This window comes from Poecilia reticulata, linkage group LG2, assembly GCF_000633615.1.
Source record: "Poecilia reticulata strain Guanapo linkage group LG2, Guppy_female_1.0+MT, whole genome shotgun sequence".
Lineage (NCBI taxonomy): Eukaryota > Metazoa > Chordata > Actinopteri > Cyprinodontiformes > Poeciliidae > Poecilia > Poecilia reticulata.
Window position 1 is genome coordinate 26,489,240 of NC_024332.1, and position 14,843 is coordinate 26,504,082.

General features: G+C 39.9%; 1 protein-coding gene across 2 annotated transcripts in view; it reads right to left on the reverse strand.

Moving 5' to 3' along the window:
• Positions 1–601: 601 nt before the first annotated feature.
• LOC103457508 (plakophilin-4-like) overlaps positions 602–14,843 on the reverse strand; it is a 32,878-nt gene continuing 18,636 nt past the window's right edge. For both annotated transcript variants that reach the window (XM_008397702.2, XM_008397693.2), the window contains exons 8-22: positions 12,573–12,743; positions 11,026–11,227; positions 10,135–10,267; positions 8,842–9,055; positions 7,675–7,858; positions 6,553–6,670; positions 5,300–5,494; positions 5,053–5,226; positions 4,306–4,456; positions 4,040–4,232; positions 3,403–3,487; positions 3,174–3,291; positions 2,969–3,097; positions 2,559–2,632; positions 602–2,481 (exon numbers count right to left, since the gene is read on the reverse strand). In XM_008397702.2, the coding sequence (XP_008395924.1) occupies positions 2,227–2,481; positions 2,559–2,632; positions 2,969–3,097; positions 3,174–3,291; positions 3,403–3,487; positions 4,040–4,232; positions 4,306–4,456; positions 5,053–5,226; positions 5,300–5,494; positions 6,553–6,670; positions 7,675–7,858; positions 8,842–9,055; positions 10,135–10,267; positions 11,026–11,227; positions 12,573–12,743 (2,396 nt within the window). In that variant the 3' untranslated portion in view covers positions 602–2,226. The remainder of the gene's footprint in view (positions 2,482–2,558; positions 2,633–2,968; positions 3,098–3,173; positions 3,292–3,402; positions 3,488–4,039; positions 4,233–4,305; positions 4,457–5,052; positions 5,227–5,299; positions 5,495–6,552; positions 6,671–7,674; positions 7,859–8,841; positions 9,056–10,134; positions 10,268–11,025; positions 11,228–12,572; positions 12,744–14,843) is intronic.

Below are 14,843 nucleotides of genomic sequence, written 5' to 3' on the forward strand. Positions count from 1 at the left end.
GGGAAACGTTTTCATTACTGCAGATTAGTAGAAAAATTAAGGGTAAAAAATAATGAAGTTATAACATCTAAAAATGAGACATTACTGTGTAAAGTTTTAAAGCCGTCAGTTTGTTTAGTTTTCTTTCCCTCCAAAGATTCGATCTTAGTGTAAAAATGTCTTTTGACTGTAATCACCTTTACAGGATCATTATCATCTCCTCTGTATTTCCACTGGATTTATCAAGATATAAATAAATGATCTGGACAGAAGAAAAAGACCCAGAATGGAGGAAATACTTTTTATCATCCAGTAACTTCTGGAAGCTCGTTGTTCACTACATGACCGGCTTCAGTTCCTGATCCTCTGTTTAAAACTCTCTAAATAGTTTGTGTTTACTTTTATAAATACAAAAGAAATAATGTTCAATAAATTACAAACATTTCAAAATAACTCAAGAACCCTGCCTTCATATATCTGCATTATGATGATAGTAGAATGGTGTCACCAACTTACTATATGTAGTAAAACCTTTTTCAGGATAAAAACCTGATGATTTTTTTAAACCACATTTAGGCCTTTGGGATTATAATTATTGTCAAGAAAGACTTAAATTCCAGTGGATTGTTATGATATATTCTTTAATCCCTATACATATATTTTCCCTCTTTAACATTGCACATTACTGTCATCATCTCTGGACAGAACAGACAGATGGTGTATTTTGGTCAGATCACAATTAAATTAATAAAAATAATCAATAAATAATAGAAAAATCTTATCCACACAATCACATAGAAATTTCTACATATTGAATACAACAATGTAACAGGACAGTTATTCCAGTGTATCTGTACAAATAGATTTTCACATATTTTTTGCACATATTTAACATACTTTATGATATATTTACTGCACTTGTGGCCAACATGAAGTGACAAGTTACAGTCGTAACTCCGGTTCTGAGTCTGTAAAGGTTCCTCAGAGTGATGATAGGTGTCTCCAAACCCGGGTTTTTTTTCTCCAGGCGTCTTTTATCCTTGCTTAGATAAATCCCAGATTTTCCCAGGATTCCCGGTTGCAACAAGCTCCTTCTCTCTTGTGTCCATGAAACAGTGGCAGACAATATCTATGTTATAAAGCCAACACACTTCACATTTTTACTGCAGAGGAAAATGAGTCAGTTAACATGAACAAACACTCCAGTAAACAGTGACGTCAGGGCTGCTTCAGTCTTTTTTCATGTCATTTTTCTTACCAAATGCACCTTGTGACAAAAAGACAAAAATAAGACTATTAAAATGCCTGCAACAGAAAAAAATAAGACATTTCCAGAGATTTCCCCCCAAAAATCTGCCACTTAGAGAATCTAGAAGGCTTTAAATTCTGTTCATAAATAAAATTTGTCATAAAATTAAAAATATTATGGATTGTATCTTGGATTTGGCGCTAAAAATCTGAAAAATGCAGTTTAAACCATTAGGATTTTTATTCCAAGTATTTTGGGTTGACTCCACTCATGCAGAGATAGTGAGCTTTTAATTTTAATTCAGAAAAGAAAAAAATCTACACAATGAAAGGTTCCTACTTATTTTTAGCAAAACCTTTCCCTTTTGTAAAGCTCAACATTTCCAGGATATATTAGTTTGCACAGATTATGAATTATTGCTGCTTTCAGCAAAGGACAGCTTCATGTCAAGAGCAGCAAACTAAATCTAAATTAAAAGATGTTAGAACTGCAGTACAGCCAGATATTACAGGAGGGTAGAAAAGAAAAGTAATTGTTAAAAAGTCTCATAACCCATTAATTAAGAAACTGCATTAAAAAAAACCTGTTTTTAAATCACTTACATTTTTTCAAAATAAGCAAAATCCGTATTTATCCGGCTTAAGATTGAAAATACTTTTTCACAGAACTAGAGCTGAAAATGTGTCAGGAATGATGAGTTCATTTCAAGTATTGAAACGTTTTTCCCCTCACGCTGTATCTGATTGGCTCCAAAGAATCAAACTAAACCAAACTCCTTGAGTTTAAACTGATAAAGTTCTGGATTTTCCTACTTAGTTTCCGACTTCGTCAAACCCACAGCGATTCGATCCTGGTCCTTCAGCCCATTTTCAACACAGATTCACATGCATCCGCAACTTTTCACCCAGACAAACGCTACAGTGCACTCCCCACGCACAAAGACCCACAGAAACGCACGGTAAAGCTGGACGCACACTGCGTGTGAGTTTTGTTTGTGCCTACACCCAGGAGTCGGGGGACCCGGTGAACTTGTTGGCCCTGCTGGAAGGCCTCCGCGTGGTGGAGTAGAAGTCCACGTAGTTGGTGTTGGCTTTGAATCGGAGCGACTGGGTGGCGTAGCCGTCGGGCGAGGACGGCAGGTGGACCGCTTCGTCCTCGTAGCGCTCCTCGCCGTAGCCTTGAGGCGACGACAGGTACATTCGGTAGCTGTTGTAGTTCTTCCTGTCGGGTTCGTCGTAGAATGGCTCTGGGTGCTACGGAGAAATACTGGAGTGAAATAATTTTTTCCATAAAGAAATATCACTAAAAATCCATAAAAGTTAGTTCTTACCTGTGATCTTCTTATATCCTCTCCTGACTGCGAGGAATATGTCCCAATAAAATAGGGAGTTTTCTTGTCTGACCCTGTCAACAGACATTTCAAATTAGCATTAAAACAGGAGGACAAGTGTGTCCAAAGTGTGGCCAAGGGGCCATTTGTGGCCCTTGAAATGATTTTCAACCACAAGTCAAGATTGGTACAAATTTGGCCAACAAAACATAAAACAATTGATGCCCACAGACATTTAGAAATGGTCTTTTTCCATTAATAAGGTAACAGTTCAAAGCCCTTTTTCTGCATTTTCAATTTTATGAATTTTGTAGCTTAAACTAGCCAGTTTTTTCCACAGGGGAAACAGTTTGGACACCACTGCATTAGTGGCTCAGGTACACAACCCTGAGGAACACCAAAATACCAACCTGTGTACTGCCTTTTGTGTAAACTGTCTCCATAATATGTGTCGAGTTGCATAGATGACTGCGCCCTCTGGTAGTTTGAGCTGTGTCTTCTTATCCCGAGCATGGCGGGCGAGGATGTTGCACTGCCACCTGGTGGTGAACACAAAGCAGGAAATGTTTACCTTAAAGTTGGGTCAATTATGGAGGATTATCTCACATTTCATACCTGACTGGATGACAGGGGACATCTGCAGAGGGCTGGTGGGCAGGGTCGGCTGGGAACGGTAGCGGTCTCTCTCCAGGGTGGACACTGGGGTGACAAAGTGAGTGTAGTTCCATCCGTCCTGTTTGCATGTGACACATCACAACAAGAAGTCAAATTCACTGGGAAGATCAAGCTTGTAACTGGAATGTTTTAAACGTTAACAGGAACCTTTGTTAAATATTCCACCCACCTGTTTATAGAGACTCCTCAGCTCTCTGTATTGCCACAGTGTATTCAACACCTGAGCAGCAGCCTTCACTACTTTCATTGAGTACCTGAAACACCGTAACACATGAAGAACCTTATTTTACTTTCAGTGTACGCCAAAAAGCCAATGCTAAAAAATAACAGGAAATAAATACTAAAACAAGAAAATATACTTTTAGCAATATATTGTATGTGAACAGGATATGTGATCATTGAGTTTGCCATACTGGATTTGTAGCCATTGGGTTTAATGATTAAATGATATGAAGATGGAATTTCCATTTTGCACTATTTGAGCATTTGGCTTGCCGTAATGAAGTATATGAGCCTGGAGCTTCACATATAGGATCATGTGAGCAATCAATTTGCTATCCTGGAGTAAGTGGGCATTGGGTTTGCCATACTGGAAAAAGTGCAGGATTTGCCACACATGATTAAATATGTATTGAACTTGCCGTACTGGGCTTTTTGAGTGCTGGACTTGCTGTACTGTAACAATGAGCACTGGGCTTGCCAAACAGCTTGCTTCACTTCTGTTAATCATCATGTTTTTGCCTGCTGCACTTTCTGCCCTTCATCTTTAATTCAAAGTTCATGAAGGAAGCAGCCTCTGTTGTTACCCTTTTCCTCGTCCTTTGCTGATGTCCACCAGCTTCTCGATGCCGCCGCTGTCAGCCAGAGCTTTGGCGTTCTCCATGTTGCGGCTGGTGACCTCATGCAGTGTGCAGCAGACCGATGCCACCGTGTCGTCGGACAGCACCGAGGGCGTGCCGCCCGGCAGCCGGTTCACCAGGTCCCGCATGGCGTACTTTCCTGACATATTCAGACATACTCATCTCATACAGGTGCTGCTTCTGCAGTTTGTCTTTGGAGTGTGTGTTCGTACCGATCAGCTCCTTGTTGCGGCTGTCCAGCGCCATGTTTCTGAGTGCGGTTGCGACGGAGCAGACCACCCGATCGTTGTCCATCCTCAGCAGCTCCACCAGGATGGGCAAACCTTTCTCTTTACGCACAGCAGCTCGGATGTAGGCGGAGAACTGCAGATAAAAAACACAAACTGATTCCCATATGACTCAGTTTACTTTTCCTGAAAAAGAAGAACGGTAAATTCCATCCATCCATTTTCTAACACCCATGTCCCTTAGTGAGGTGGGGAGGGTTGATGGCGCCTATAAGAATGGTATATTATTAAAAAATAATAATTTTATCTTTATTGAATCATAAAAAGGCAAATTTTACAAAGCATATAGTCACAATATCATGATGTCAGTTTCGATATCTCAGAAGAATAAGTAAACCATCAAAATAAATTAACCATTACAACTCTATTTCCCAGGGAAAGATTACAATGTTACAAAAACGCTGGAAGTCCAGATTTAAAGGAACTCAGTGTTTCGGCTGTTTTGCAGTTTTCTGGAATTCAAAGAAGTGTCAATTAATGTGCATTAAATCAGGTTCAATGTCATATCCATCCAGGTATCTAGGGATGTTTTTTTTTTATTTTGTTACTGCTTTTACACTTCTTGAGCTTGAGAATATCTTGTAATGCATTATTTGTCTTTTCTGTATTTTTTGTAGCTGGACTGTCTCAAAAGTAAAGAATGCTAAGTTGTGATGAACTGAGATGTTCTACCTTCCAGTTTCCGGCAGAGAGGTTCTGCAGGGAGCCGGCGGCGCCCTCCAGGGTGGCCGGGTTGGAGCTCTCAGCCAGCAGGTTGAGGTACGGCTTCACCACCATGGGGTGCCACAGCAGCTCTGCCCCCCTCAGAGACTGGCAGAAACCTGGGATGGGGCCGATGCCGTCCCACTGCCGGGCGGAGAGGACGTCAATAAACCTCAGGAATCAGATCAGGAAACGACTCTTTCCTCCGCCGTCGTACCTTGCCTTCGGGCCAGCCGCCCCTCTTCCTGCCGCGCCGTCTCTTCCCCCAGCACAGGTAGTCCAGCTCCTTCACCGGCGAGGAGAAACCCAGCAGGGTGTCCAGCTCCTGGTTGCCAAGGAGACGGGAGGACGGCATCTCCACCTCCAGGCGGTACGAGAGGTTCCTCAGGGTGCAGACGCTGTTCTCCACAATCTGAAGGGGAGAAAGGTTTTTCCTTTTTAGCTGTATGACAATAAAGAATTATAATTTGTGCCTGAAGGTGGCGCCACATGAAAATATTTGGAAAATCTGAATTTTAATCCAATAATTACACCATGCCAAAAGATAAATATTGTTTTGTTTTAGTTTTAAGCAATACACAAAGTTGTTCTTATTTAAAGTTTCTAGAAACCACATAAAGTTTTTATTTCTATATATGTTTAGGACCACAATGGGAGGTAAAATCTTTCTGCTAGAACAAATCAGGCTTTTGGTTTTGCATAAAAAATTTTTTTTATATGCTTAACTCAATGAAATCTAACTGTAACATATTTTAATATGTTCTTTGCATGAGCCACCAGTATTAGGCTCCCTAATATGAATATCTGAGTCCACCATTAATAATAAATAGAAAAATAAATTTTCTAAAAAGTTCAGATTGTTGATCTGTTAAATTAAAATGTTTTCTCCATAAAATTGTTTGTTTTTGTTACATTTTATATAATATAAATCATTACTTATATTAAATATATGGATAAATCTTAAACGACCTTTGATAAAAACAACAAAAACTGTCAGACTTCTTCCCAAAGCTTTACTACTACTACTACTACTACTACTACTACTACTACTAATAATAATAATAATAATAATAATAATAATAATAATAATAAAATGATTATTTTTATACATATAAGTGTTTTATGTTTGTTGTTCTTTTTGTGTTAATAGGGATGAAGTCAATTAAAAAATATATTTTATTCATTATATATTCAGTTTTATTCATTTTTGTGTCAGGAACCCTATAATAAAAATATCCCCCTTAATAATTTTTTTTTAAATTGCTCAAATAAATATTGATTTTCTATTTTTTACATAAAATGGTTGTTGTTCAAACTTTTTCATGGTTTTTTTTTTTTTTTTTTTTTTTTTAAACAAATGGCCCCCTTTCTCCCGCCAGTAGCAGCCCCTGCATTAATCATTTCTAGGACCGGCCCTGATCCTCAGCCTCTCTCCAGCTGGGAATAAATTCAGAAGCATGACGGCGGCACCTTGCTGTCGTAGTCCGAGGTGTTGACGCAGGCCTTCAGGATGTGCAGCAGAGAGTCGACCAGGCCTTCGCAGCAGCGCAGCTGGCTCCTCGCCTCCTCCCCCGCCGAGCTCAGGTTCCTGACACACAAACACACCGGCGGTTCAGGCGGCGCTGCAGTGCGCGGGTTCCCCCACAGGGTGGCCTGAAACCTGCCCGGATACAGGAGAGGAGGGAGCCGCCCCTCCAATAGGAGCGGAACGACCGCACAGCAGCACTGAACTCCCACAATGCATTTCTATACCATCAATCTACAGCTTGCACAGCGTGAATGACGGGAAGCGCTGCAGGCTGCAGAGGAAGGAGTTTCAGGAGAATCTGTGCACCAGCTAAACTTTGGATAAACACACTTTACACTTTAAAGCAGCTGATTTTTATTCTCCTTAAATTAATAAATGTACAAGAAAAGCTTTTAAATGAGACGCACCTCATTTAACACTTCAGCTGCATAAAATCTGCAGAGTTATAGAGTCGTTAAGATGACAAATAAATCCAGATGGAAGTGATCAACGTAATAAAACATCAAGCAGCTCAGCAGCTTAACGAGGCAGAATCAAAATAATGGAACTTTTTCCATGTTATAACTACAAGTTTGAAAAAGTTAGATTTTAAGTGACACACAAAAACAAAGTGAAGCATAATAGACAGGTGGAAGATAAACAGACAGTTTTCAAATAAAAACAAACGATGTGTGATTTATGTTGATATTTATGCACCCTGGTTACATTAGTTTTCAGCTGTAAATCTATCAGCTTTGAACAATTCTTTTTGTGTGTGCAAAATTGAAGAGTGAACTTTGACTAGGCCATTCTACCTTGTTCCAACTCATTTCTATTTTTCAATTAAAACAATAAATAATTTAATGGTGAGTCGATTATTTTCTATTTACCTGCTCAGCAATAAATTAAAATTTTAATATTTTAACAAAACGAAGTAAAAATAGAACAAAATTGTTGTAGGTCTAAAAAAGGTGAAAGAAAATACAAGAAAGTTAAATGTGCTTGAATACTTCTGCAATACTTTATATATACTTTGAATACGATTTAGTTTAGGTTGTGAGGGGAGGGTTTGATTCGCGGCTCACCTCAGACAGCCGGTGGTGTTGCGCAGCAGCATGGAGGACTGGAACTTGACTTTGTGTTCGTCGCGGTGGGAGGCGGTGCTCCAGCCCGAGTGGGGGATGACCACCGTGTTGGTCAGCGTGCTCAGGGCGTCGCGGATGATGGTCATCTTCACCGCGTCGCAGGAGGAGAGGTTCCACAGGACGCCTGACCAATCAGAAACAAACATTGAGATCTTGCACTAAGATATTTGCTTTAGAAACAAGATCAGAAACACTTGGTTTCCATATAAAGCAGGGAAAACGAAGTGATGTTTTAACCGTGCAGGTACATCTGTGAACGTCAAGCACTGTGCATGGAGTTGTTGAAGAGCATCTTCAAAGAAACGGAGCAGCCTGCTCTGTAATCAGCCCAATCCAAAGCTGAGTGTTTAAGAATAGCAGCTCTCTCAGTGAAAGGACTCGTCTCTGTGTTTCTAGCAGCTTCAGATCCGCTGGTGCTCGACAGTATGCGCCGCGCCATCGGCGCCGTCCTGTTTCCAAAGCACATTATCTGAGCATCTGTCCCGGCGGCTGTGCCGAGATCCGCTCCGCCAACAGTGTGCGGCGAGTGTTTAAGCCTCTGCCACTCTCACCTCCCACCGAACAGCCAATCCACGGATTAATGCGCCGCCTGCGAGCCAGCCAGCCGGTCAGGCGGCGCCGCAGAGCGACGCGCAGTCGTCGAGCTGGCCAGCTGGCCGACAGACCTCGCTAGCAGGAGAACTCCCACGCACCTCACAGAGGGATTTCAGGCGGTCACGTTCGCGTTTGGAGACAGATTTTAGTCATTTGGGTGCTGAAATCAAATGTCTGATATAATAAATATACATAAAGCTTAAATAATTTGATTGCAAGTAAGGCTGAACTCACCGAGACTATAAATTGATCAAGCTGCAGGTTTGTGCGGAAAAATATTTTAACCCTTTTATTTATTTTTTATCATTCTTATTTTTTTAAACTAGCTTTCATGTCTTTTTTTATTTCTTTTATTAACACATTGTACTGGATGACTGAAACATGTAACAACATATCGTATCATATTGTGTCATAAGGAAAGCTGCTGTTCTGGTTTGTATCAAATAGTAACGTGATGTAGCTGCAGATAGCTAAGCTAAGTTTAGCAGGGTTAGCCGAAGCTAACATCTGTACCGGTGACGAGCTCGCGAACTTCGTTGTCTGTGGTTTTCCTGAGGAGGCGCAGCAGAGCGGGAACGCCGCCGCAGTTCCTCAGCGCCACCTTGTTGTTGTCGGTGGCTTTGCCGTACACCAGGTTCCTCAGAGCTCCGCAGGCGCTCTTCTGGACCTCTGGCGTCTTGTGATCCAGTAGATCCACCAGGTGCTGGATCCCTCCCAGGTGGCACACCTACACATCCAAAACCAAACAGCTCAGTTTGTGTTATTCTTAAAGTACTGAACAGCTGACTGTTTATCTCTTTCTCCATCTTGTCTCCATCTTGAAATATGTTCTCCTCCTTTCCTTCTTCTGTGTTTCAATTGTGGTTGAAATAATTTGATTGTCGTGTGTCTTAAGTAAAACTAAAACCTCATTTTTAGGGCTGCAACTAAATTATTTTAGTTATTGATTAACCTATTGATTATGCCAAATGAAAAAAAAAAATACATTTTCATTTTATAACTTAAGCCTTTCTTATACAATGTTAGAAATACATTAGAAGACGCAAATAATTGAATACATTTTTAATTTAGAAAATAAACATTGTATTGCAGTAACATTCCTTTAGCAGACGCTTTGTAATTTGTAACAATGGATACAGATAAAAAACATTTCTTAATTGAATTTTGGGTTAAACTGAATTATTTTGTTAACATAATTTGAACCAGGTGAAGCTATACCACTTTAGAAGTTATGAGTTTAGCTAATTTACAGAAAAAGAAGGAATTTTAACCTTAAATGCAAAATGTCTATGTAGATTTTGTACAGATTTGACTTAATTTCTAATCTGAGGGAGTTATTCTGCCCTTTTGTTCAATCTGTACACTCCAGTTAATGATTAATCAGTGACTAAATTAGTTGATTAATCCTTTTAGCCCGACTCATTTTCAAGGAAATGCTGCGACATTAAAAGCCTCCTGCATATGAAGCCACAGTGAAAGCGTTGGCTGCAGGATTTCAGAGCAGAGAAAATTTGGCTCCGATGTCAGGTGACGTTTTCTTTGGAGCAGATGGTGCTTTGGCTCTGAATCTGGCTGCCTTTCATAAAAAGTCAAATTTAAACTTTGAAGGCTAAGAAATGCCCAGAGCAGCGATGGATAAAGGAAAGTAAAATGAAACATCCTGAATAAACATCCTGAATATAGAAATATAACCACGTTTACTTCATGAAATTCGAACAGCAGCAGGTTCTCGCAGAGTGACGCTTGTCTGTGACGCATCGACTTATTTTTATCCAGACCGCCACCCAGCGTGCCTCGTCACCTTACCTCCACCTTCACCCTGTTGTCTCCGTAGCACAGGTGCTGCAGGTAGGCGGCGGCGTTGGCCTGGACGGAGGGGAAGTGATGCTGCAGCATGTGGATGACCTCTGGCAGCTCCGGGTCACGCCACGCAAACTCCCTGAGCCCAGACAACATCGTGGGTCAGTTTGTTGCTTTTGGACGTTGATTCCAACTAAGCTAAACATAATTTTCTATAAGATCCTCTAAATATTTTCCATTTCAAAACTAAAAACTCATAGTTTTAACAATTTCCTGCTATTTTCCGACTATTTTTGCTAACTAAGCACAAATATTTAATGTAATTCGGTTCCAAATCTTCACAAAAACCATTAGCTTCAACTGACTACAGCGTTGGTGTAGTGTTTAAAGTTAGCGGAGATCAAGTTTATTTTTGATTCAGTTACTCAGAATCAAGAATACCCTTGAATAGGACCTGAATGACAGCATGAAGTAGGCAAGAAGACGTCACAAATCCAAAATCTAAATAAATCAAGAACAGATGTGAAACAAAGTCACTGACATTATCAGTCTGGAAAAGGTTATGAAGTTACACCAGCAAGTCCCTCTCTAAATGGTTAAAAAAAACATGGAAGGTTTTGGAGTGGTCTAGTCAAAGTCCAGATGTAAAAATCCTCCAATGTTGCAGAATTAAAACAATTCATGCAAGAAAAGTGGGTCAAAATTCCTCCACAATGATGTTAAAGAGTCAGTTCCATCATCATCATACCTTTGCTGCTTCAATAAATACTTATTAGCCTGAATATATATTTCAGAATATGAACATTTACTGACTGAATTACAGGAAATCCCTTAAACAGAAACAACCAGGAGACTGTGAAGGAGAGCCAAAACATTTCTAGTGCAGTTTCTGAGTACCTGGGGTCCTTGTGGATGCTTTCGATGGACGGCGTGCGAGTGATGACCCGGTCCACCAGCGCTGAGTGTCTGTGGGAGTACACAGGCTCAGTGGACACCCTGACAGAGTCGACGAACGCCGCCGCTGAGCTCAGCCCGTAGCTGCTTCTTTGGTACGGCAGCGTGCCGCAATGGCTTGTGGTCCGAGGAAGGGTCCCCATACCTGAGTTAGGAAATACAAAAAAAACTCGTTATGAGTTCTAAAAGGAGACTAACCATTTAAATTGAACACAATGTCTGAAAGGCAGCTTAAATAACGACTAAACAAAATTAAAATGGCTCCTTGGATACTTCACCATTGCCCTCCACAGAGCGCTCAGCTGTAATTCTTTCCATTAGGAAGCTGCAAAGGAACATGAAAGGCTTCAGCCTAATTAAGAGCTGACCTCAGGGAGCAATAATAATCACAGCTTCCCAGCCTGCAAACCACATTTTACAGAGTTAAAAAAAAAAAAGAAGAAATGATCTGAGGAGAAGCAAAGGCCTTAAGATGAGGGGAGTGGCAGACTTTGGTGTGGAGATCAGGTTGTTTGTGCCATTTAAATACGACTTAAATGCAAATTAATGCGCTGGGAGAAATGATGAAGTCTTGTGTTTTTGAAGACTGGCGTCAAAAATACATTTCTTCCCATAACTGGGACCAGATGAACTGAAATTTATTTAGGAGGTTTATAAATGTTGAAATGTCGAGAAAATTCATTACATTATGTGAACATAGTAAACGTATTCACACCCCTCACATTTGATCACAACCATAAAGTTTTATGAGAAAGGCGAACACAAAGTGGTGCATAATGTGAAAAAATATTGTGAGAATAGAAATCTGAAAGATGTCTCTTTTAGTCTGGGGTCAATGACTTTTATATTTTTACCTTCAGTCCAGCCACAAACAAACTAACAAAGCTTTAAGAACCCCTATTATTGGACATTTGATCAGATTTTAAATTAAAAATAATTCTACTAGTTTCTCAAAGGGGACACTCAATTTTTTTTATTGAATATTCTGTCCAAAACAACCAATGTCTGAAACATATGAAGAACATTTACTTCTATCTACACCTTACACTATAAATGTTTTTTTCTGGAAATTTTATACTTACATTGAATCAAAACATCTCATAAAAACTCCTAAAGCATTTTTATTAAAACAATGCTGTGTTCTTTAGTTTTTGGTGGATTGCTGGTCCAGTGCAACCAGTTGCACGGTGGTGGCAGCATAATGCTACGGGCTGCAAGGAAAGGGAAGCAGGTCAAAGGTGGGAGTAATCCTAAAGGTTAAAAAAGGTTTGATACTCCATCCTCCAATTAACAGCAGCTCTAAACATGCAGCCATAGCTGTAGTGTACCTTAATCTGACCTAGTCAAAGTCCAGATCTAAATCTAACAGAGTCTGTAGAAATACTTCTGGAAGAATGAGCAACATTTTCTGTGTCTAGACATGAAAAGCTGCTTCGTGTTGCTGCATCACTCAGATTCTCCATCTGTTTCTGGTTGTGAGGGTGCAGTACCTGCGTTTGCTCTGTAGAGGGAGCCCTGCGGGTCGTGGGTGGGGCTGTGGTACAGGGGGCTTTGGAAGGAGCGGTCGTCGAAAACAGGCGTCATCTGGCAGTCTGGTGACAGGGCGGCCCGCAGCTCGGGGTCCATCTGCGTCCCGTGGCCGGCGTAGGAGCTGTGCAGCCCTGCAGGAGCACAAACCATGAACCTTATTGTCTAATAATTGATCAATTATTACTATAGATCAGTGCAAACGGTTTTAATCATCTGGGTTATAACAGTTTAGCTCTATATTGTTGTAATTTTTTGTCTAATTCAGTTAGTTTTTAGTGTTTGCTCGTTTTTATGCATCATCATTAGCTAGTCATAGTTTTAGTTTTTTTCATACTTTGGTTGAGTTTTAGGTGCAGAATTTTATAAAGTATTGTATTGTGATTATGATTTAACAGAAGATGCCATTTTCAACTAACGGGTCTTCTTCAAACTTTTGCTGTTGCCATTTTGCGCATTAGCATAAGTCTGACGTGAAAATCAATTTCACATCAGTTTCAAAAGCTAATCAACAGATTCAAAAACATAAAAATACAGGATATTATTTCTATAATTTTTGTATGTTTTGGCTAGTTTTAAAAACACACAAAATAATTCAAGTTAGTTATAGTTTCTCCCCACTATTTATCATTTTTATTCATTCCAGTGAATGAAAATGTTTCAGTTTTTGTTACTTTTATTCACCTTTTTGTGGAAAGCATACATATTTCATGGAGACTTTGTGCAAAACGCCTGCATGCAAAGCGGAGAGAATTCGCCGTTCGGCTTTAAAATCCGCACCACGACTCTGGTCACTGGGTTTGCTGCAGGCTTTGGCATCAGCAAGTCAAACAAACGGGGCGAAGGGTTTTTCCATCCTCCAATCTCGTAGCAGATCAGCTCAAAGAGCGCCCCAATTATAAAGAGGCTTCAGGGCAGAAGAGGGAGGGAGGACAGACTCAGCTGAGCAGCTCAAGCGAAAGATTTGCACATAAAGCTGGTGATGAAGGAGTCATTTCCCTGCTGCGCTTCTCATTTTTTATGATTTACATAAATTTCCTGTTAAGATCAACTGCAGAACATAAAGAACTGTGAGCCTGGGACAGGCGGGACGTTTATGTCTCCCTTCTCAGTCTTCAGCTGCAGAAAGCAGATCTGTAATTTGCAAGTTAGAGGATTTTGAAGGCAGAAGGAAACGGCTGATTCAAGAGGAGAGGTTTGGACCGACTCATTTATTATTACGGCAGTTATGAAACTGGATGTTATTTAACGCCATTAATTATGAAGACGGCTCAATCCTAAAGTCCCCAGGAGAATAAATTCACTTCTATGTTTCTTCAAATGTTTTTGGATGTTTTTACAAAGTAGATTCTTTTATTTTTTTAGTTCAAGATGCACAAGATTGATTAAAATAAACATTATTTTAATAAAACATAAGTACAGTAAGTTGGGTTTTGTAGGAATTTAGCTTAATTAGTGGAACAAATGGGTAAAAAACACCATCAGAAATATTATGCTATTATATAATACTGTAATAATTTTTATTAAGTGTGCCATGAAATCCAACATTTATTGCCTGATGTACCAATAATGCTACAAAATACGAGAAATCCATGAAATGATTCATTAAAAACATCTAACAAACAGTTAAAATAATTAAGGTAAAGACTCAAAAGTACCTTCAAGGAAAAAGAAACTTTAGTTTAAATAGGATTTAAGTGAGAAAGTAGGACAACAAGAACATTTTGTCCAACAAGAAGCTAAATAAAAAACGTTTTTCACTCGGATTTCAGTTTCATGCTACCAGTTTAAATGCTAAAGCAGTTTCAGCTGATGTGTTTTTAAAACTATTAACACCGTTTTGTTCTTCTGTTAAAAACATACATCAGTGCTTTGCTCCTGGTTTATAACTCTGCAGAGTTCAGATGCCTCCAAACTGGTTCTCCCAAACAACAACAACACTTCTCAGTGAAGGTTTTTACGCAATAAAAAGGCTCACCAGTCAGCATCTGCTTGTTGGCAGATTCCCCGTCTCTACCTAAGCTACTATTATTACTGGCCTAATCATGTGGCTCCATCTATTGCTTATCGCCCTCGTGTAATCTGGGATTATCATGGATCTGCAGGGTAACCCAGAATAAGTCTGGAAACAACATATATGCCACTTAGCAGGAATTTCTAGCGCATTTTCACACATGCAGAACCATAAAAGAGCATGAAAGTGTCTGCAGCTCTGCCTCGATTTAAACAGGATG